Source organism: Nanorana parkeri, unplaced genomic scaffold (genome assembly GCF_000935625.1).
Source record: "Nanorana parkeri isolate BGI_ZX_2015 unplaced genomic scaffold, ASM93562v1 scaffold44, whole genome shotgun sequence".
In the NCBI taxonomy this organism is placed as follows: Eukaryota; Metazoa; Chordata; class Amphibia; order Anura; family Dicroglossidae; genus Nanorana; species Nanorana parkeri.
Genome location: NW_017306312.1, coordinates 1,691,714 through 1,712,928, shown reverse-complemented (window position 1 = coordinate 1,712,928; position 21,215 = coordinate 1,691,714). Strand labels below are relative to the sequence as shown.

Here is a 21,215-nt window from a genome sequence, read left to right as displayed (position 1 = left end):
CCTATGAATTTATTTGATTTGGAAGAGGGTACTTTTTTTTTCTTAATTATCAATGCTGCCCATGAAGATTTGTGCAAATTCATTAGTATGACATAACATTGAAGGCAGTAAAGTTGGATGCAACCTTTAGACTTTATTTTACACACTTAACAGCAAAGCCACTCCAGCAAGAATCCATTTAGAAGGCCTTTCCTTGGTCTTCAAGTGAAAAGCCCACACATAGGTGGAGCCTCTTATCTTTGTCTTGTAAACTGGACATTCATACATGTTTCTTGTGTCCTGTCTGTCGTTTGGAATTGCTCGAACAAAGATGACTGGCATGATAGGATTGGGAGCCTTTAGACGAGCTTCAGCGATGTGCCCTCCTTGAATATCCCAGTGTGCTCCTGTAACCCAGTAAAGAGATAATACAAATTGAAATCCATTGGGCAAGGTCACATCTGCATAAAACGACGTATTGTCTGTGATCATAAGAGGAAAGAGGTTTAAAGGAGAACTATGAGGTGAGTGAAAATCACTCATCATAGTTGGAGCCGACGTGTGACAATGAAACTGTCACATGTCAGCTCAATAGATTGGGAAGTGGGCGAACGCTTCTCGGTCATCTCCCTGCAGAAAGCGATGACAGTCACGGCTCCCTGCAGGGATGCCCGCTCCGATCCTTCAGTGCTGACTGCAGGAACGGACGGGGGAGGGGGCGGGTACAGCTGGCTTTGCCTCTAGATAGGCAGAGCCAGCTGTCACTTGTGTTTTTAAGTGCTTTTTCACTTGCTTAAAGTCCTACCTAACCCTTATCTCTATGTAATCTTAAAGCAGAACACCAGGAAATGTTTTATTAACCCTTGCAGTGGGGCTCATTTGTGTCTAGGTGTTAAAATAACAAAGGTATACTCACCCAAAGCTCCGAGCCAGCCGGCTATCACAGCACTCTTTCCAGCCTGTCCCCTCCTCCGCAGCACATTGGAATGTTCCTCAGCGTCCTCTTGTCTATGCACGGTGTATAGACGTGATGATTTATGGGACCTTAGACCGCTGCAGAGGAGGAGAGACATTCCAGGGACCGGTCAATGAAGAACCCGGCTCAGAGCTTTGGGTGTGTATATCTGTGTTTTTTTTTTACACCTAGACACAACACGTGCAGTTAACCCTTGCAGTGTGGGGGTAACCCGTCCTGCAAGGGTTAATACAAAGCATTTCCTGGAGTTCTGCTTTAAGGAGAAGGCTGGGGAAAGTTATGTTTACTCTAATTAACCATGTCTGTACTTTGCTGCCAGGTTTCACTGCCAGTTGTAAATTAGAGTTGAACACTGTCTGTGCTAACAAAGGATTTAAGGCAAAGTCCAACTTTTAGAAAAACAACCATAAATGCGCACTCCTTCATAAAACAAACATTTGCCTTTTATTTTTTCCCACTGGAGCCAGTAAGGTATTGCAACCACGATCAGTGGATTGCAGATGCAATACTCTGGCTTCTGCAGACCTCCCATGTGACCATGTTTCATGTTACACTTTGAATATGGTAAACTTAGCCTTCAAAGACTTAAAGGCATTGTATGTTAATGAGGAGAAGTTCAATCTGACCCTCAGTTTGTCCCCTACTTTCATTTTCAAACTGCTCAGAATAGTCTGGAACCTGCACAATCATGTCCAATCATAGAATGCCTGTGATACCCTTTGCAGTGGGACTACCCCACAATGCAAGGGTTAAGCGCTTGTTTATGTCTAGGAGCTGTAATAAAGCAGATTTACTTATTTAATCCTCGCTACCACCACCTCCCTCCAGGCTGCTAGACAGGTCCCCCCTCGCCGCCATTTCACCCCTGGGCTTTGGTGGTTTAAGGACCGCTGATGTTGTCACATCTAATGCAGATTCCATAGCCCTGCATTAGACAGGGATCAGGTAAGTAAATCTGCTTTGGGCCCCATTCACACCGGATCCATTGCGTTGCGATCCATTTTTCAACGGATGGGCACCGAAAAATAAAAAATAATTGGATGTAAATGGGGCCAGTTCACTCTGCTCTGTTTCGTTGTGCTGAAGTAGAACATGCACTACTTTTTTTCAGAGCAACTTAATGCAATGGATCTGGTGTGTGAACTAACCCCATTCACACCCATTCCTTTTTCGGTGCCCTGACGTTAGCATCCATGGAAAAATGTATCGCAAGGGATCGGAAAAGAAAATCAGAAGGTACAATTGCAAGTCAAGGGACCCTCAGTTGACTTACGATTTCCTTTCCGATTTTGGTTTGAATGCATGCTTACTCCAAACTCTAAACATAAACCTGCATTTAACCCTTGCAGTGTGGGGGGGTAGCCCCACTGCAAGGGCAGATTTTTGGTTTACCTGGAAATGGGCTTTAAGTGCACATCCCGAGGACTGCCCAAATTCTTCCTGAAATGTGACTGTGTTATGTTAAAACTACACCAATTTCCATCATGCGGTATTCGTTGTATTTCAGACAGTTGATATTTGATGAGACATCACTGTTATGGAGTGCATACAATAAAAAGTAATCTGTTGCAGAGCAAAATACATGTTTGAGGAACTTCGCCTGGAGGCTGACAATCTCTGACTCACAGGTTGTATACTAGTTCTGTGGTAGTGGTGATGAACCTTAGCCTTCAGTAAAACTGATTTCACGGCCTTAGTATTAATGAGTAGCTCTGGAGCTAGACAGGTATCTTCTACCTGAGGCTATTGTCTGTAGTTTTGAGATTTCCTTTAATAATCTGAGTGAACAACTGCTATTACCCTAAAACACCTTTCAGTGACCAAACTGGAAAGGTGGCACAGCAAACAGGACTTCATACACTGAGATGGTCTTGCTCTTACCTTCTAAGTACAGTCCGTGTATGTACGCTCCTTCCCTGGCAGGCTGGGAGAATTCCTCCTTGTATTTCTTCATTACATCCACCGTAAGATGCATCTTGTCTAGGGGCCATTCATTTTTTCGAGCTAAACTTTGCATGACAGCTGCAAGAATTGTTTTTAGTTGAATAACATCATTCTCAATTTGGTTCTTTTTATAATCACTCCGCATCTGTAACCACACAGCTAAACACCACTTTGCAAGATATGATATTCACATAAATGTATGTTTTCTAGTTGGATAAATGGCATGGGAGAAAAAAAGCGGTCTAGTAGTAAATGAGCTCATTTCCAGCAGGCATACACAGCTTACAAGTCATTATGCAACCTAAATGTAATGGAGGCAGCCCAACTTTAGCATCGTGTGTTCATCTTTTTATTTCTTAAAGCACTTCCTTTGGATGTAGGAACTTAGAATCAACAGAATTTGCTCGTTAAAACCAGACAAGAAATGACTAGGCTTTTATAGCAAAATAAAATTGTCCCGCAAATTTAAATGTACCAATTCTTCCTTACTCTATTCCCCCCAAAAATCTGACCCTTAACCCAATACAACCATTAAAATTATCACTTAAGGTGCCCATACACCTTGCGATTAACGTACGATAATTGCGGGAAATCCCGCGATCATACGATAATCGCAAGGTTTATGGAAGGCGTGCAACCTCTCCTACTGTACGGTCGCACGACTTTTGTCTAACAAGCATGTTTGAAAACCCGCAGAGAATCTTAGGATTGTCGGCTTGTTTGTGGCATGCTCATAAGACAAATGCCGAATAGGCCAGTGTGCGCAAGTGCACACTGCCGGTTCAGCATTGCAGTCATCGGAAGCCCGCCCCCCAGGGCAGATCGTAGTTTTTTTAATTACCTTACAACCATCGCAGGACAAAAGTTTTGCAATGGTTGTAAGGTCTATGGCCACCTTTACGCTGAACCTAACCCCAAGAATGTAACACTTCTCCTAGCCCATCTCTAAACTTAAGCTAAACCTAACCCTTAGGGCACTATTTTTGCAGATCACACTGGACCGGAATGCAGGCACTAATGTGCTAGTGTTCCAGGTGCAGTCGATTGCACTGCGGGCAGGGGTCATTGACTTAAATGCACCGCCATGCCTCCTCCCGCCCCTGAACGCTTGCATTGCAGTGTGTTCCAGAGGCTGAGCGCCTCTGGAATGCGGACTTTGTGGTGTGAACCGCAGACCAGACCAGATTGTTTTCCGGACCCAAAATGCATCCTAATGTATCCCTATGCTATTTCTGGCCTCTGTTCACACCAGCGCAGTCCGTTCCAGACCAGACCAGACCAGAAAAACACTGCATGTCTCATTTTGTCTGGTCTAGAATACACTGGAATGCATAGAAACCCATCAAAAATGCACGGAATGCACCTGAGAGCTCATTTTAAGCGAAAAAAAACCCCCAGCTCCGGAATGTGGTAAAAGCGTGACAAAAACGCGATGCGCTGCATTCCAGATCTGGTCCGGGAAATGGTGCAAACCCAACCTTAAGCCTAAACCTTAGCCTTTGCTAACCTAACCAATAAACTTAACATAGGCCTTATACCAGTGGTAGGAATGCTGAAATGATACCCAGACAATCTCAAGAAGTGTTGCATGTCAGAATGCCTGGGGAATTGGTAGTAATGGCATAGATTGGTGTCTGCTGCAAGATATCTCTAGGTGTCTGCACTCGATACCTACAGCTTTTTTTTTTTTTTTAGAATGGCATGGTCTCTTAAAGCCAAAATTTATAGTTTCATAATTTCAGGTTTGGGCCCCACAGATATTTACTGAATATCCTACCTTACCGTTCTAGCTGCAGGCATTCTTTTGTGCACAGTTCAACATCCCTGGCATATTTTCTTAACAGCCTTGGCCAATTTGATGGGTGAATATAGTAAGTAAGTGGCTGCCAAAAATCAATTTCCTTGGTCACCTCCCCACTCCTAGCTTACTGGCTGGTCAATAGAGTATCATTATATCAATGAATTTATCACTCTGCTTTCCCATTTTATAAGCAAGTTTTCTAGTGTTAGATGGAAATCAGTAAAGCCTCTTGGACTTGGTGCTGTGTCCCTCTCTCTGTCTGAGCTCAGGTGTGCTAGGTCTTATGAGAAGCTATTATAAAGAGAAATTCAGGTTCCTATACTAATGATATTTAATCAATATTTTTTTTAAAGGACAAAACTAAATGATAAAACTTCAGCTTTAAGAAAAATGTCCTAGTCCCTTCACACCTCACATTTTAGCTTTCCCTGTATGCATTGCTGCTTATCAACCACTTTTTATTTTAAAGTTCAGCTGTTAGTAATTTGTTGTTATTATGGTATACAGTACTGTATGTTGAAAATATCCTCGTATTTATTTAACAATATGTATTTTATACACTTTAATTGAAAGTACATATCAGACACAATTTAGGCTTTTACATTTAGCTGGAGTTGTTCTTTCAAAGTAAATTTTATTATAAATTAAATTAAATATTTTATTTGTCTTAAAAACAAAACCATTGGTGCATAAAATTTCATTATTACAGAAGTTCAGCACTGTTCCATCCCCTTAATTGTCATATCTAATATCCCGTAGTACAATAAAATATGTATCCATCACTTGACAAATATATTCGAAAATGGCAAACTTGCATTCAAGTATGATAAACGTGTAGGGAAATAATTGTTTATGGTGCACAGTTTAAGCTGTTCTGGTAATCATGTTGAAAAATACAATATTTATTCATTAGATCAAATTTAATGAGGCCTCCTGGCAGTAATTATAAAAATTACTGTAGCAGTAAATTACTAATGAGTTGTGATGTGCTCCCTACCTGTGAGGAAGGACTGGGGGTTGAAGAAGCCTGATATCCAGACGACACTTGGGAGACAGAGATCCTGAGTCCAGGAGTCGAGTTCCCGGCAACGCAAAAGCAGATCGCTATACCTAGAGAGTGAGAGAAAGGAAACAATCAGTTGAATGTATTTCCACAACAGCTGGAGACCTTCAGGAATTCAGGATACATACATACATACATACATATGTATTTATATTTATTGCATTTGATTTCTTGAAATGTTGATATCATACTTTTACTTCATAAGTTTGAATCACTATGGATTTCAAAAATATCCAGGTTTACTTTTCAATATACAGAATACAAAGTGTTCAGTATCCCTTAGTTGCAGTTATGCCATTGCCATTAGAAGACTGTCTGCAAAAAATATAGTTATGTAAGCTCTGTGCATATCTTCCAAACATATCAAAACCAGGATGATTATGCTTTAATCCCAATCTGCACAAAAGTGTTTCAATCTCTCTGTATCTTGATAGGCTTCCACATCTATTACTAATGATTTGTAGTCCAAAGCATTACACTGGGACCAGATCTCACTGAGCCCCCCCCCCCCTGGCACGGACCTCTCGGCGCCCCCCCCCCCCCTTGCCTTAGGCCCTGGCTGCACCGGCAGTAGGTCAGCCCCTGATCTGGATGACATTGATGGCCCATTCCCACCATCCAGTGCGTGCATTGCACAGTCCCATGGGATGAATGCACTGGATCGCATAAACAAAGGCTCCGTTACCAAAGTGGTGGTGCCATTCATTTCATTGACATTACAGTCACGTCTCCCACCCACAGTGCGGTCTCCCGTACTGGAATGTGTGGTACCGCAATGCCCTGCGTTCCAGTGCGGTGCGATCGCAAAAAAATAGTTTTGCTGTTTGGGGATATTAGCACATATGTTGAGAGCTTTAAGGATGCAATCCACTCACAATACCTTCTGTTTAAGAGACTTGTAGTCCACTTTTATTCAAAAGAAAGTTCATACATCCACCTTGGATGCCCTCGTAGGGGTTGCTCAGCATAACATCCATGAAATACTTCAAAACAACACAAGTTTAGCCTCCTGGCTTCCACTTTAAACATTACCACTTCTGACCCACTGGTCCTCTGGAAGTGGGGTCCCACACTTGGGCCCTCAGACTCATGGCTCACCAGTTCTCTCCAGCCTCCCTGGCTGTCTTCGTGTGCCTCCAGCACACACACCCCCTGACTCCACTTTAACTTTTGGGGGAGTTCTCCCGACTCTTGAACATCGTCTGTTCCTTTACAAGCAGGAGCTTCTAATTGGGTGCTGGTCTTTCCTAAACCCTGGATCCAGGACTGGAGCTTTCTTCCCTCCAGCATCACCTTGAAACCTCCCAGTTCCAGGATCCCGATCAGAATCCAGACAATTTCCATCTGGCTGAGTCCTGGGTGATCATAGCACCCAATTCTACAGTGGGATTGCCACACAATACCACATAGTGCATGCCCCTTCCCGCCCCAGAATGCAGGGAGGGTTTGTTTATAAGATCCAGTGCCTTGATCCCACAAGACTGTGCAATGAACGCACTGGATGGTGTGAACGGGCCTCAGTTTACTAATGCAATTGCCAAACTTTTCTTTTCCTAACATACAGTTTTCCTCTTTTACATCTCAGTGCTACAGATCTTCTTCAGCCTCTTTCGACCACTTCCTATTTACAGGTACTCTCACCAGCATCAGCTGCATATCCTTGCTCTATGCTGTGCACTGCCTTCCTGATAGTGACATCAGTTGCCATTGCCTATGTGATGTGTTAGCACAGGTGCTTGTAGCCTCCATCAGGATTGCAAGTAACAATAGAGGAGCAGAATCAAAAGACAGTTGTCTCCCCTCAACGCATATCTAATCGCAAAAACAAAAGTTTAATATATTGCAACTTATCAGTCCTTAGATATAGTGGTGGGATTCATTTTAATTTTTCAGGCTAAGAACATTTTTAGCAAGTACAGCAAATACCTGTTGATTTAGCCAAAAATGCAGTGTCCTTGTAACGTCCTATGAGCTGAGCTGAACTGAAATCACAAATAATTGTATCTTTCTTTCAAGCTAAACTCTGTTAACAACTAATTCTCCTGGCCTCCCTGTAATGGAGATAAAGAGAGGAAGTTGCGTTTGTAGTCCAAGTCGAGACACGTTCTTATCTTTATTGTGTAAACAAACCCCTCTAATCTACCGTGTAATTGAGATGAACAAAGGCAGACATGTTTGAAGTCCAGCTTGTATGACAGCCATAGACAATAGATGCAGCGGAGAAAAAAAAAATGTGGACAGGAAGTGTGCTATTTACAGTATAACTAGGTGAAAATAAAAGGAAAAAAGCCTAAAATAAGAAAACTAATGTAGCCACTACATCTATGGACTGGTATGATAATATATCATATAACAAATTTTGGTATTGAATTTAGATACCAGTGCACAAAGCAAGGTCCATAAAGACATGGATGAGCGAATTTGGGGTGGAGGAACTTGATTGGCCTGCACAGAGTCCTGACCTCAACCCGATAGAACACATTTGGGATGATTTAGAGCAGAGACTGCGAGCCCGGCCTTCTCATCCAACATCAGTACCTGACCTCACAAATGTGCTTCTGGAAGAATGGTCAAATATTCCCATAGACACTCTCCTAAACCTTGTGGACGCCTTCCCAGAAGAGTTGAAGCTGTTATAGTGGCAAAGGGCGGGCCAACTCAATATTGAACCCTACGGACTAAGACTGGGATGCCATTCAAGTTCATGTGCGTGTAAAGGCAGGTGCCCCAATACTTTTGCTAATATAGTTTATGTTATGTGATTTATTGTGCCTTTAATATTGTATTTTTAATTGCAAATCCTGCCATGTCTGAAATGTTATCTCTCTTTTTATGTTGAATTTACTTTGATTTTACCATAAAATTACAATAACACGTGAAAAGATATATGAGCTTTTAGTGATTGGCTATAGATCTACTTTGAGGGAGATCCACCTCTACAACATGAGAGACTCTACAGCCTACGGGCTGAGCCAGGCGTGGTGGGGAGCTTTCACCACTAGAGTGATCATTAGCCCCGCCAGCGTCTATTCCTAGGCTGAATATCAGTGACGGGCTGTCCAAAGTTTGGTTACCACTAGGTGAAAGCAGTGAAGCAATGCATATGCTTATCTAAGTCATAAAAATGATTTTAATTATATTACAGACCTTCATATTAGACCCTTCCAGGGAGCATAAGCTCTATCAGCGCACAAAAGAACAATCTGAAATGCCAATCAATGAAGGGCAGGCTTTTATTGCTTCATAAAAAGGCACACTGAAACAGGACATGATATGACCGAGTTTTGCCATTGTTCAATTTTCTCAAGGTCTGGCATCTCTTCTAAGTGAAGCCAATTACTAAGCTTCACATAGATAAATAAGAAGTCAAAATAATGAAGATTTATTATGTTAAGAGTAGTTAGGAGCCTTTTTCTTCAAATGAAAACAGCATCTCATCACTGAAAATCAATGCTTTATTACATATTGCATGCCAGTGAACTCTGAAGCGGTGTCAAAGAGAGAGTGCTTGTTAATGGAATGGAAATGTCACATTGTTGCATATTCTAAGAAAGGCTCTTAAATAATTCCAAGAAAAGTAGACATTGCTGGGAGACACAAGTCAGAGTGTAGAGAAGATCACGGCTTGATATAACAATGGTTTAGACTTTGTGTTCAGAATATCTGATCAGATCTGGTACTACACACTGGATGTATTGGTACATCTAGCTGATCTAACAGATCAAATCTAAGACAAGACTTACTGGTGTGCGGCCAGTTTACAGCATAACTACAGTTTCGTTAAGAAGAGCAAACTCTCCTCTAGGTGATTTATATACCTTGCAAGAATGTTAGCTAATTTTGCTGCAGATTTCTAACATTTTCTGACCTGAAGAAACTGCTGTTTGTTTCACCATGTCTTTTCCAGACTGATTCCCAAATAGGAAGACCTGCCTTCATCATAACCACATTTACTATGAGGCCTGTCAGTAGTATTTACACAGCAGTGTTTGTTTTTTTGTGTAATATACCTGTTGATCCTGACAATAAAAATGTTTCTCTAATAGGGTGACAACGCTTTGTGTTCTACAGTGAAATCATGCAGCATCATTGTCAACCTGTGGACAGGATTGTCTTAAATTGACATGCAGTTTTAGATGGAAGTGACAAATATACTGTATACTATTATTACAGTATTAAGGGGTACACATGGTCAAAAACGGAAAAAAAATAATATCTATCTATCTATATATATAATTTCTATTAGTTCTATCCCACTCCTAATAACCATATCCATCTAGAAGTATGTAAACGTATTTATTGAGAATGTCTTTAAGATGTACACTGGCACAATTTCACTTGCACTTCCTTATGTCACAACTCTTAGGCCCTGTTCACACCTTTACGTTTTGTCGCGCGTTCAACGCTCTATGAACGCTCTACAAAACGTACAAGCTTGAAAATCCCATTGTTTCCTATGGGTATGGTTCACACCTTTCCGTATTTCAGCCTGTCTGAACGCGCTACAAAATGGCCTACGCCCAAAGAAGTACATGTACTTTTTTGTGGCGTTTTGGTCTCGCGTTTCCATTAGGATACAGCCAAGTAGCCCTCAGAAACGCGTGTTTGCCGCGTGTTTTTTTTACCGCGAATCGAGGTAAAAACGCGTGACAAACGCGCATATTCAATACGCCTAGGGGTGAACCCAGCCTTACAGAGCCTGCCTTCTGAGCTACAACTCAACATATGAACAATGTAACAATGTAACATTAACATTGCTTGCTGGAAGCAATGCATGATGGGTTATGTAGCCCTGAGAAACTGAGATTGCATAACATCAAGCAGCAGGGAAAGAGATGCAAAGCACACTGGGAATCCAGGAAGTTGTTGAAAGTGATGGTTATGGAGCACTCACTGCATAAAAGGGATTTTTTTCGACCACAGCAGCTTCCTGTACCATTAATATTACTTCCCTGGAAACAGCTTATAAATCTATGATGCGATGGTATATGGTCCCCTCACGGTTGACTCATCTCCATCCTTCACATCCTGCTCTATGCTTTCGGAGATGCTCTACTAAAGGTGACGTTTTGCATACCTGGTGATCTTGTCCAATGCTAACTAGGCTGCGGTCCAAAACATTCCTTCTTTTTCACTCTCTTTTCAACAAAACTATACTTAAAGAGTCTTGGTTTGCACTTTAAGCCTCCATCTCTCACGAGGATCAACATAAATTGGCAGTTTTTATCCTATTGGCAGCCAAACAAGCTATTGCCCAAGCCTGGAGGAAACAATTTGTCTACTTCGCTGAAGTCCTCCGTAGGATCGATTCTTTTTTCAACGAGAAACTGTCTAGTGTCCTCTTGGATTTGCAGAAGAAATACCAAAAGGTTTTGGAATCCGTGGATTTCTTATAGTCACCCTGACATTTCCCCTGAGAGCTTGACATACATGTGAGCCTCTGAAAATGCAAGGGACCCTTAATTTGGGGACCTTGGTGCTACCTTTTCTCCGCTCCCCTGTCTTCTCTGCTGCTCTACCTCTTCTCCCTTTTCTTCCTTCCCTTCTTATTCTTTACATTAATGTTCACTACTGTTATTGACCCTAAGATATGGTGGACTCCCTGTCCATTCCTGCTCTCCTTATATTTCTGGGGTTGATATGGAAAGTTAACTAGGTGGAGGGGCCTCAAAGGTATTGGGCGGAGCACCCTACATTTTGTAGAGTATTTACCTTACTCTGTTTTTACTGCATTTGTTAACATTTGTTAACATTTATTTTTCTATTGTTATTGTTTGCTTGGTAAAATTAAAACTTAATAAAATATTTTGAACATGAATAGGGATTTTTTTCAAGTAAGCTTTGATTGCATTACCAAAAAAAACCTCTAGTATGTATTCCTATTACAATGCTGAGATTATAACAGGTTAGTATATGCTGGGACTTTACAACTCATTTAACTACCTACAGTTGCCAGAATACCATATTTATTTTCTACAATGCTCCTTTAACTAAAGTGATGTTCATTATCAGTCTCTATATGTCCGGAATTACTGTGCCATATTTTACCACCTTGAGACTGTAAATTCATTAGGGCACTTACAGGGTTGGGAAAAATATTACACTAAGTGCTTACAACATATTTTATTTATATGTTTGATACCCTTAAAAAAAATTGCTGCAACTGCAATCTAGAAAAGCTGATGTCAGATGCACAGGAGTCATTAGGATCCTCACTTATCATAGATCCCCCTTGCTTTATCAGTTTTGTTTAGCTATCCTAGCAGTGCAGGTATATTGTCCTATGAACGTCGACTACAGCCACCCTGAAATTAACCCTGTATGCCTAATGCAGTCTCCCTGAGGCTGTAAAAAATCTCACTGTTTCCTCAGCTAAAATATGATAAGACAGCTGACATTATCTGATAAGAACACCTCAAGATTTGCTTGCTGGTAATAAGACGGCTTATCATTTACACTATGGCCTTGAGATCTGATATGCTATGACAGAGTAGTTAGATGGAAATTTAAGGATAAAAGCTCTCTGACACCTTATATTCATGGTTCCGCTCCCTATCACAGATAAGCTCTCGGTTCAACCCAAACCCAGGCTGTTCGCAGTTCAATGAGTAGGCAAATAATTTGGCCAGCCCCCCCCCCCCCCCAACCTCTGTCTTTGTCCTAGAAACCACAGTGTTAATAGTTGACAGGTAGCTGCAGGCAAGTGCACCACAACAACCTATGATGCTGTGGGGCCACAGAGTATCATTGGTTGCTAAGACACTGTTGGCCCCACAACGTCATAGGTTGTTTTGGTGCACTTACCTGCATCATAGCAACCAATGACACTGTGCGGCCAAGCCACTAACATCCAATAATGTTGTGCAAGTAGGACAGCATTATTGGTTGACTGGTGGCTGAGCCTCTCAGCGTCATTGTTTGCTAGCACAACATCTATGACGCTGTGGGTTGAGCTACGTCTTAGCAACCAATGATGCTGTACAACCCAACTGCTAGCGTCCTAGCAACCAAATACATTGTGTGTGTTACACAGCATCATTGGTTGTTAGGACACAGGCAGCCCTGGGTTCGGTTTACTTGGCTGTTCGCCAGACCCAGATTTCTGGCTGGGTTATGCGAACATCCAAGTGAACTAAACCCAGGCCAGTTCGCTCATCACTAGTCCCTATTAGTTTAGTAACTATGCTAACAGCTTTCTTGGTACCTTGACTTAGGTATACTTTATATTAGGTTCAATGACTGCATTGTCAGGTGCCATAGAGAGAGAGGTCACCGAGCCCCCATCAGAATTTTGCTTTGGGACCCATAATCTGTAGTTATGCCACTGATTTCTAAAAAAGTTCACTCTTTAGTAAGCAGGCAATATTGTTTTTCGGTCTTCTCTGTATTGGAAAATGTCTTCATTTATAATCTGAGTTGCTTCCTTTTTTGTGTTTTCACAGTATGTGAAACAATACAATGCAGAATTCCCGCACAACCATATTTTTAGCCTATGTGATGGCTGGGCGGGCTGTGCTCTTGTATTCATACGCGGCCCTTGTTGACTTTTACATAAATCTCAGATGTTGGCACCTTTCATATCTGTAGCACTGGTCAAATACATAAAACACACAAATAACTTCTCATAAAGCAGATCTGTTGGAGGTTTGGAACCCAGTGCTTATCTTGTAAAACATTATGACTCCTTATTCATTCTACACATAAACTTCAAAGCATTGGAATGAAAAGGTCCTCATTGTTCTGGCCACAGCTTGGAGCAGCTAAAGTACAAAGTCTGCCGGAGAGTGATAAGATTCTGCTGGTATGCAGTGCTTTGTGGTGCCGCTTCCTCACCTGCAGCGGGTGACTTTTGTCCCACAGGTAACAAAACACCTGATTAATGAAAACCAGGGTACAGCGAATAGCGCTCACCATAGTAAGCAATCAGGATTGCCATTCAATTTCAGTCCTGTACTGGGGTAGTGAATCTGATTTGTTTTGGCAACTCCTCCATTTTTTATTTTCAAAATTGTAGGAGTACATTAAGTTTGCATGCATCTAGGTGCCAATTTAGCTGGCACTGAGGAACTCCACACAAGAAAGATCAGTAAAAGAGTGATTGTTCATACCCTAGTAAAATGGAACCGTCTAGGTAAGCTACCATTGTGCATGACCCAACCATAAGCCTGAATTGAACCCCAGGCCTTAACTTAGTTCTAAAGCTCGGTAGTCTATTTATAAATGTGCACATTTAGAGCTATTTAACTGGTGTAACCATGGTAACCATACCCTCTTTGCTTCAATACTATTAGTTAAAATTATTTTTATCTTCCCCACTCCACCTGAGCAGCACTATGGAGCTGTAATATGCTATTGAGGAGTTCTGCTTTTGCTGTTTCCACAAGCACTTCACTCTTTCCTCGTATTCCAACTTGCAGCGCCTTTAATAAGTAAGCAAAGATGCAACCCACGGTATACATTTCATTATTGCTCGTGCTGTAATGATTTAAATAAATGGAAGGTACAGTATATGAATTAAATCCAAGCACGCTGGTTGAGTAGCGAGGTATAGGTGGCTAGGCATACCTTAAAGGATATTTCCACCCACATTTTTTTCTTGTTTCTGTTAGAGTGGTGGAAGAGTTAGAACCCCTATCAGGTTATTACTACTCTTTGGGGCCCTGTTAGAGAGATTTACCCATTTACCCTCACCCTGTCCCGTTTTTCCCTGTCCCGATATTTTCCCAGATGGGTAGTAAGGCAAACTCTCCAACAGCAACACAACTCACAGCTGATGTGGAAAAGCCATCAGAAGAAAAGAGAGAGATTGAATGGTTTTGCTCACTCCATACCTTCCACTTTATGTTTCTGGTCCAAAACCATGTGATGAACATATTTATTTACTTATTACAGGCATTGATATACCCAAGCACTGCCCCATTTATACGATCCGGAGGTGGCGGTGCTTCTACCGAGGGCCATGGATCCTGTGCCCTCCCTTCACTTCGGAGGTGGGGGAGGTACCGGATTCCACTGGACTGCAGGAGGGGACGACGCTACTAGCCTTGGCGCCGCCCCAACGGGCAGATCAGCTGGGTGGGGAGGGGCCACGCCGATTTAGTGGAACTCCCACTCTCGGATGCGCTCTTAAGGGCGCATGTGCGGACTACTGACCTGTCCTATCTGCCCACGTCAGACGCCGTCAGTGGGACGGCGTGTGGGTTGCATAACGGGAGCATGGAGGGGGCACAGTTGGACGCTCTGAGAAAAGGAATCGCCCCTGACAGTCTGAGCATAGAGTTGAACCTCTGAATCATATCAAACACCATATCTCCATGGTGGTTAGAAACTATTGCCCTTTAAATATAGATATATCGACAAAATATGAAAATGCAAATAGAAGTCTTAGACTAAAAAGGTTATATACCTAATAAATTAAGTCTTACAAAAATATTGATCATTTAACTTGTGGAAATTGGTCCTAACCTTGTCATGGAGTAGGCAGTTTGGTTGTTCAAGGCTATTTTCCTTGGATTATAGACATATGGATGTTATAATAATTGCTGGAATAGAGATCTGGAATATATAATTTTACTTCATAGATACGATTAGGACAGCTACTTGGCTTCCTTGCGTTCCGACTGCCCTCCCCCGGTGCTCCTGTCCCCTGATTTGGTGGGGAGACTCCCTGCAGATGGATATTCAATCACCGGCAAAAGAGTCATTAAGATGGTATTTATTGCATTACAAATATGTATGGTCAGCTGATATCAATGATTTTGATATATCAATTATTATGTAGACAACTGTAAATTTACTCTCATAACCATGTAAATACTATAGGTAAACCTCTCCAAATCTTCCTGATGAAGCCTCGGTGAAACGCGTTGAAGACTGGAGCAAGCACAGAATCATGGCTGAACTATAAATATATAGAACAATTATGTACAATGAATCATGTGAATAAGATATGAATACAATGAGAGCAATGACTAATATATGCTGTAGGAAAGTCACTGGTCTTTAATCAGTATTTGGCAATAAATGCAGCTTTATTGCATGCAACGTAAAAGTCTCCTTTAAATAAACAATTTCCAGCAGAACTCAAAAGTAACACAAATAAAAAGGCCTACTCCACCTTAGGAGGCTAACTAAACAGTAGTGTCCCTCACTACGTCCTACTGGAACGGCTATTCCAGCTTCCAGTATAAATTAACAAAAACCACAGTCCAATACATACAGTTGTTCTGGCAGACCTTATTCCCCAGATATGCAGACACTCTCCAGTCACAATGCATTGGCAATCATGGTTTCTGTGTGTGCTCCAGGGAGGTTATTTATGTTGTATACATCTATTTATGATTTTTACCTGGATGAATTTTAATATATTCTTATATGTACTGACGTTATGAATTGATTAAATGAAATTTTATTATATCCATGAATCAATTGACCTTAATTTTGGATCAATTCCCTGCTATTCTCCAGTGGTCACCACAAAGCCCCTCTTTCTCTTTCCCCCTTTTTTGATATATAATTTATATAGCGCTGACAATTTACGCAGCGCTTTACATAGTTGCACATTCATATCAGTCCCTGCCTTCAAGGAGCTTACAATCTAGACAGGAGCCAATTAACCTTCCAGCATGTCTTTGTAGTGTAGGTGGAAACTAGAGGACCTGGAGTAAACCCATGCAAGCAAGTTTTCATTGAGGAAAAAATAAATCCTCTATAGGTGACCTGTATGAATATTGGTAGGGCCTGCTTTCAGTATTAGAATCAGTCACAGTGTTGAAATATGGCACCACTGGTATCCCTACAAATGTGCAGCGCAGTTCTGGATGTTTTTTATTAAAGAATCATCATGTCACTCTGTCCAAAATAGTCAATCAACATCACTCTGTCCAAAATAGTCTGGCGACCACATGCATTAGTGTGTTCTTAAAAATAACTAGAGACTTTACCCCAGAAAATGCTTGTTTTAATGATAAATATATGTACTAACACTTCCATATTTATCAGCACAGTGTATATATATGTTTTTTAATGCTGCTACATTATTTGACACACGCATCTTTCATTCATAACTAGATATTTTTTGTCCCTGTCAGAATAAAAGAAAATCCTATCCGAAAGTCCCCTGCAATAGCAAATCGCCAATATTCACCTCTCTGAATGTATGTGCCCATGTATCCTACCTTCCCTCGGATCCGGCACTGCAGCCTCAGTACCCTCAGCATTCAACACTTTCGTTACTACGTCACTAAAGGACGCAGCAGAGACCCAGAGGCATATGTACTGGGTGCGTGAAGGTCCCCAGGCTTATATGAACCCGCAAGATAAGCATGTCAATCGTTGAACAATACATTTTCCCTGCCATCATGCATTACCTTCTAATAAATAAAGTCCATTGCTTCTAAGGGTGATGTCAGATAGGTGCTTTGAGCATCAACAATTTACATTTGACATTGGATATGCCAGCTCGCGTGTTAAAGGATCTTTTCTTGTTAAAGATTCTGCAATGAAGGTCTTAGTACATACAGAGCTTCTTATTCTGAGACTGTGAAACAAACAGTATTCATCCTATACCTGCCGCATAGTGAAACGGCAATTAATTAGAAGCATATGTACATTGTGACAGGCCAGAGAAATAACTTAAACACTGTTCAAAGAGCACTTAATAACATTTAACTAAATTCAGATGCAGAATAAAAAGTACCCCTCTGACCTCTTCAAAAGGAGCTGATTTCCTTTATGGCTAGGGTCATATATGAGCTTTTCATATATGTGATTTTATTAAATCCTCCCATCAAATGGTACTGAACGTCTGTCAGGATCAGTGTATCTCCCATGAACTTATACACTGACACGATGCACCAATCATCAGAAAATTCTCTTTGCTGAAAATACAGCCAACAGTGTTTTAGAAGCTGCTGGCCAAGTTCTGTAGCATTATGAATATTCACTGAAATTAATCGGGTAAAAGTTTATGGGTTTGGCTGCTCTGGCTGGAAAAGAACTTGCTTGATTCACATCATGTGTTCAGGTTTCGCTGGCTGTTTTTCTCCAGCACAGCCTGAGTACAAGACAAGGCAATTTGCCTTGGCACAGGTGGGCACAGTTTACACCAAGGTGTGCTTAAAAATATGACATGCAGTCCTAGGTGTGCGCAGTACAAATAATTAATAGTATTACATACATACACAGACCTGAGGCATCCCGGATTCTCATATCTTCAACTGTCCCACCTCTTCCAGCAGGGGTGCAGTAATGAAGCAGGGAGCCTGGCAGGTGGTCATGTGACCACTTGCCCCGCGTCCTGATTGGATGAGAAGCCACAGCCATGTTCCTTCGAAGCTTCCCAGGCACCAAGGACTGAAGCTGTTATATGAGTAAGTGGCAAGTGCTGCTGCTCTCTGTATTGCTGAGCAGGTCACAGAGAGATCTTTGTGATCTCTTCATCTGCTCTTTTCTGACTCTGATTGTTGTATTAGTGATTTATCTGTTGCTGAGACCTCTATGCCTGGCCTGTATGAGCAGATATAATCACTGCAGACAATCCTTATTAGATAGCTGAACTCATTAAAATACCTTTTCATCCACAAAGCTCTTTATTAAATGCAGCAGGTTACAGCAAACAACAGGATGTAGCAGATGATAGAAATGACGGTATTTGCAGGTCAAGGATGGTAATGTTTCCCCCATGCGAGCATATTACATGTGGTGATGACATGCAGCCATTTTAAACTTATATGATGAAGTAAGGGAAATACATCATGAAATGGGAGTGAACACAGAAAAAGATAGTGCTATAACCAAAATGCCTACAAGTATATTAACCAGCTGTACTGAAAATATGCTATTAATATTAATATAATTCTCACTTCACAGTAATATAAATATTAGCTATGACTTTGCATTGTGTCATGGTTCATACAACAGCACATGCTCAGTGACTAAAAACACGGCATCCACTGTTGCCATTTCGGCAGGGCCAGTGTAAGGATTTTTACCTACACAGGCAAATGTGAATTTTCGCTCCCCCCAGCACCCTCAGGCGCCTGCCTATGCAGCCTTACACTAGCACCGGCCCTGCCCCCTCTACCCTTGTATTGCTGTCACACAGCATCTCCCCCTGCCCATAAATTCCTGTCATGCAGTGTACCCCCACTTCCCATACATCCCTGTCACGCAGAGTCCCCCCAACAAACCAGTATACAATATGATGGTGCCTGTACCTTTTTCAGCTTAAGCACAAGCCCTCAAAGAGAAACTCAAGGAAAAAACAAAATAAGCCCTTGCAGTGTGCAGTGTGCCTACCCCCGCACTGCAAGGGTTGACTGCTCATTTTGGTCTTTGAGCAGAATTGAAGAAAATATGCTCACCTGATCCTCAATCCCGCCTGGCTGCTACACTGGTCCCCACAGCTTTTTCTCCCCTGCGCTCCAGTGGTCTAAGCCCCAACTGACATCTTTACTTCTAATGCAGGTCCATCCACTTGCATTAGATGTGAGGACGCCGATGAACATTCCATAGCGGAGGGAGAGAGAGGTGAGCACTGACTGCCGAGGATCAGGTGTGTGATCTGCAGGGGGGGGGGTCATGCAGGAGGGTTGGAGAATATTGTGGAAAGTTCTACTTTCAGTACAGAATTTTTTTAAATGAATTATAGAAGTTTATTAATAGATTATTATAAAAAAAGTGATTATGCCATTAAGGTCCTTGTTCAGACACTGCCTGTTATAAGGTGACAATGCTCTGTCCCTGCATTGTCACCAGTGGCGGAACTATCACCATAGTGACCCAGACGGCCGCTATGGGGCCCGAGGCACAGGGGGGGACCCAGCCAGGTCGAGGAACAAAGGGGTCTCCCTGATGCTGTGCGGGCCACCTGGGTCGCTATGGCATCTTAAGCTGCTGGCTGTCACTGGCGGCTGTGATGAGGAACGCTCCGCTGTTCAGATCACTGATAACCTGTGTGATCTGTGCAGTGGCATGCCCCTCCTCACAGCTGCTGCTGAGTCAGTGACAGCCGAAACTGCAGGAGAGGAGGCGGGGCCCGGCGTGGCAGCGGAGGAGGCGGTGGGGTTCCAGCATCGGCAGCGGAGCAGGAGGCAGGACCCGGCGACAGAGGAGGAGGCGGGGTTTGCCAGCGACAATGGGGCTGAAAGGTAAGAGGTGTGCAGGGGTGTGACCAGCCCAGCTGAGACCCTGCAGAGCTCACCAGAGAGAGAGTCTATGGTGGGCTCTGCAGGGTCACTCTCAAAAGGGCTGTTAGGGATCTCAGGGGGGCTCTGCAAGAGGCATAACTCGAAATCACAGGGCCCCATGCAAACTTTTGCTATGGGGCCCTGTGATTTCTAGTTACACCCCTGATTGTCACCTTGCCACATGCTCTCCCAATGCAGACTACAAGGGGGCAGTGAAAAAATTACTGCATACAGATGTTATACTGTTGCCACTACCAGGAAACCCACCCTGAGAAATGCCATGCAGCCATCACTGGAGTACATGTAGACAGGAAATGACTGCAAATAGGCTGCACAAGATCAGTGGCACTGAGATGAAACAATGGATAAAGAAGGTAAAAACAGTAATTTCTAAAAGAAAAAAACATGCCAGTTGTTTTTGATACAAATACTTTAGCAAACTAAATGCCATTTAGTTAGGATTTTACCTTTAATTATACAAGTTATCTTATTCAATTCAACTTTGCCCCTGTATTCATAAAACAAATGTATTACATAGTATATAGGAACTGTAGACATTTCAGCTGTGGCAAGTGCAGTCCTGCTAGCTACCCTCTCGTCTTTCTCTGAGCCCATCAACTCCCCCCGCCCTTTTTATTATTTTGGAATAATCTTATAATAATTATTATTTAATATTTCTGAATTTAAATGGTATTTCATAGGACATCTGATTTGGTTTTTGGTTTCTAATTTTTCCTAAACTACACTTACCTTTGATAGGTATCCATGTTAGTTAACCTGCTATATAAATGAGTTTATGCTGAATTTATTATGAAGCAAACTCAAAGAGACAGAATATATTGTATATAAAAAAAACACATGCAATTTCAGGAAACATACAGCTTTCCCGAGGCATTGCAGAACAACAAATTGGCACTTTTAAATTTTGGGTCTGTACTTACATTTTCATTTCCATGAGATTTTTTTGTTTAAATCAGTATAATTTTCCACACAATTACAGTACAGATAATCTTTAGTGCATTTTAGACAGATCCATTTTAAGATATGGAATTCAATGAATCACTTTTGAAAATATTGTCTAAAACCACAGTGCAGACAATGGCAAAGCAAGATAAATTCAAGATTTGAAAGTCATTATCTGCAATAAAAATAGTGCTCATTTAAAATCAATTTCAAGAAAACATATGTGGAACTGAACTCTGAGAGTATGAAAAGAGGGAAAAGCCAAACAAACTGTAGTTAATGCTGGTTTTTTTTTTGGGG

The 21,215-nt window shown here is 41.8% G+C and overlaps 1 protein-coding gene across 1 annotated transcript in view; it reads right to left on the bottom strand.

Moving 5' to 3' along the window:
- Positions 1-138: 138 nt before the first annotated feature.
- Positions 139-21,215, bottom strand: part of LOC108800300 (dynein heavy chain 11, axonemal-like) — a 321,998-nt gene continuing 300,921 nt past the window's right edge. Inside the window, exons 82-84 of the mRNA XM_018572279.1 lie at positions 5,698-5,810; positions 2,837-2,977; positions 139-386 (exon numbers count right to left, since the gene is read on the bottom strand). Of these exons, the coding sequence (XP_018427781.1) occupies positions 139-386; positions 2,837-2,977; positions 5,698-5,810 (502 nt within the window). The remainder of the gene's footprint in view (positions 387-2,836; positions 2,978-5,697; positions 5,811-21,215) is intronic.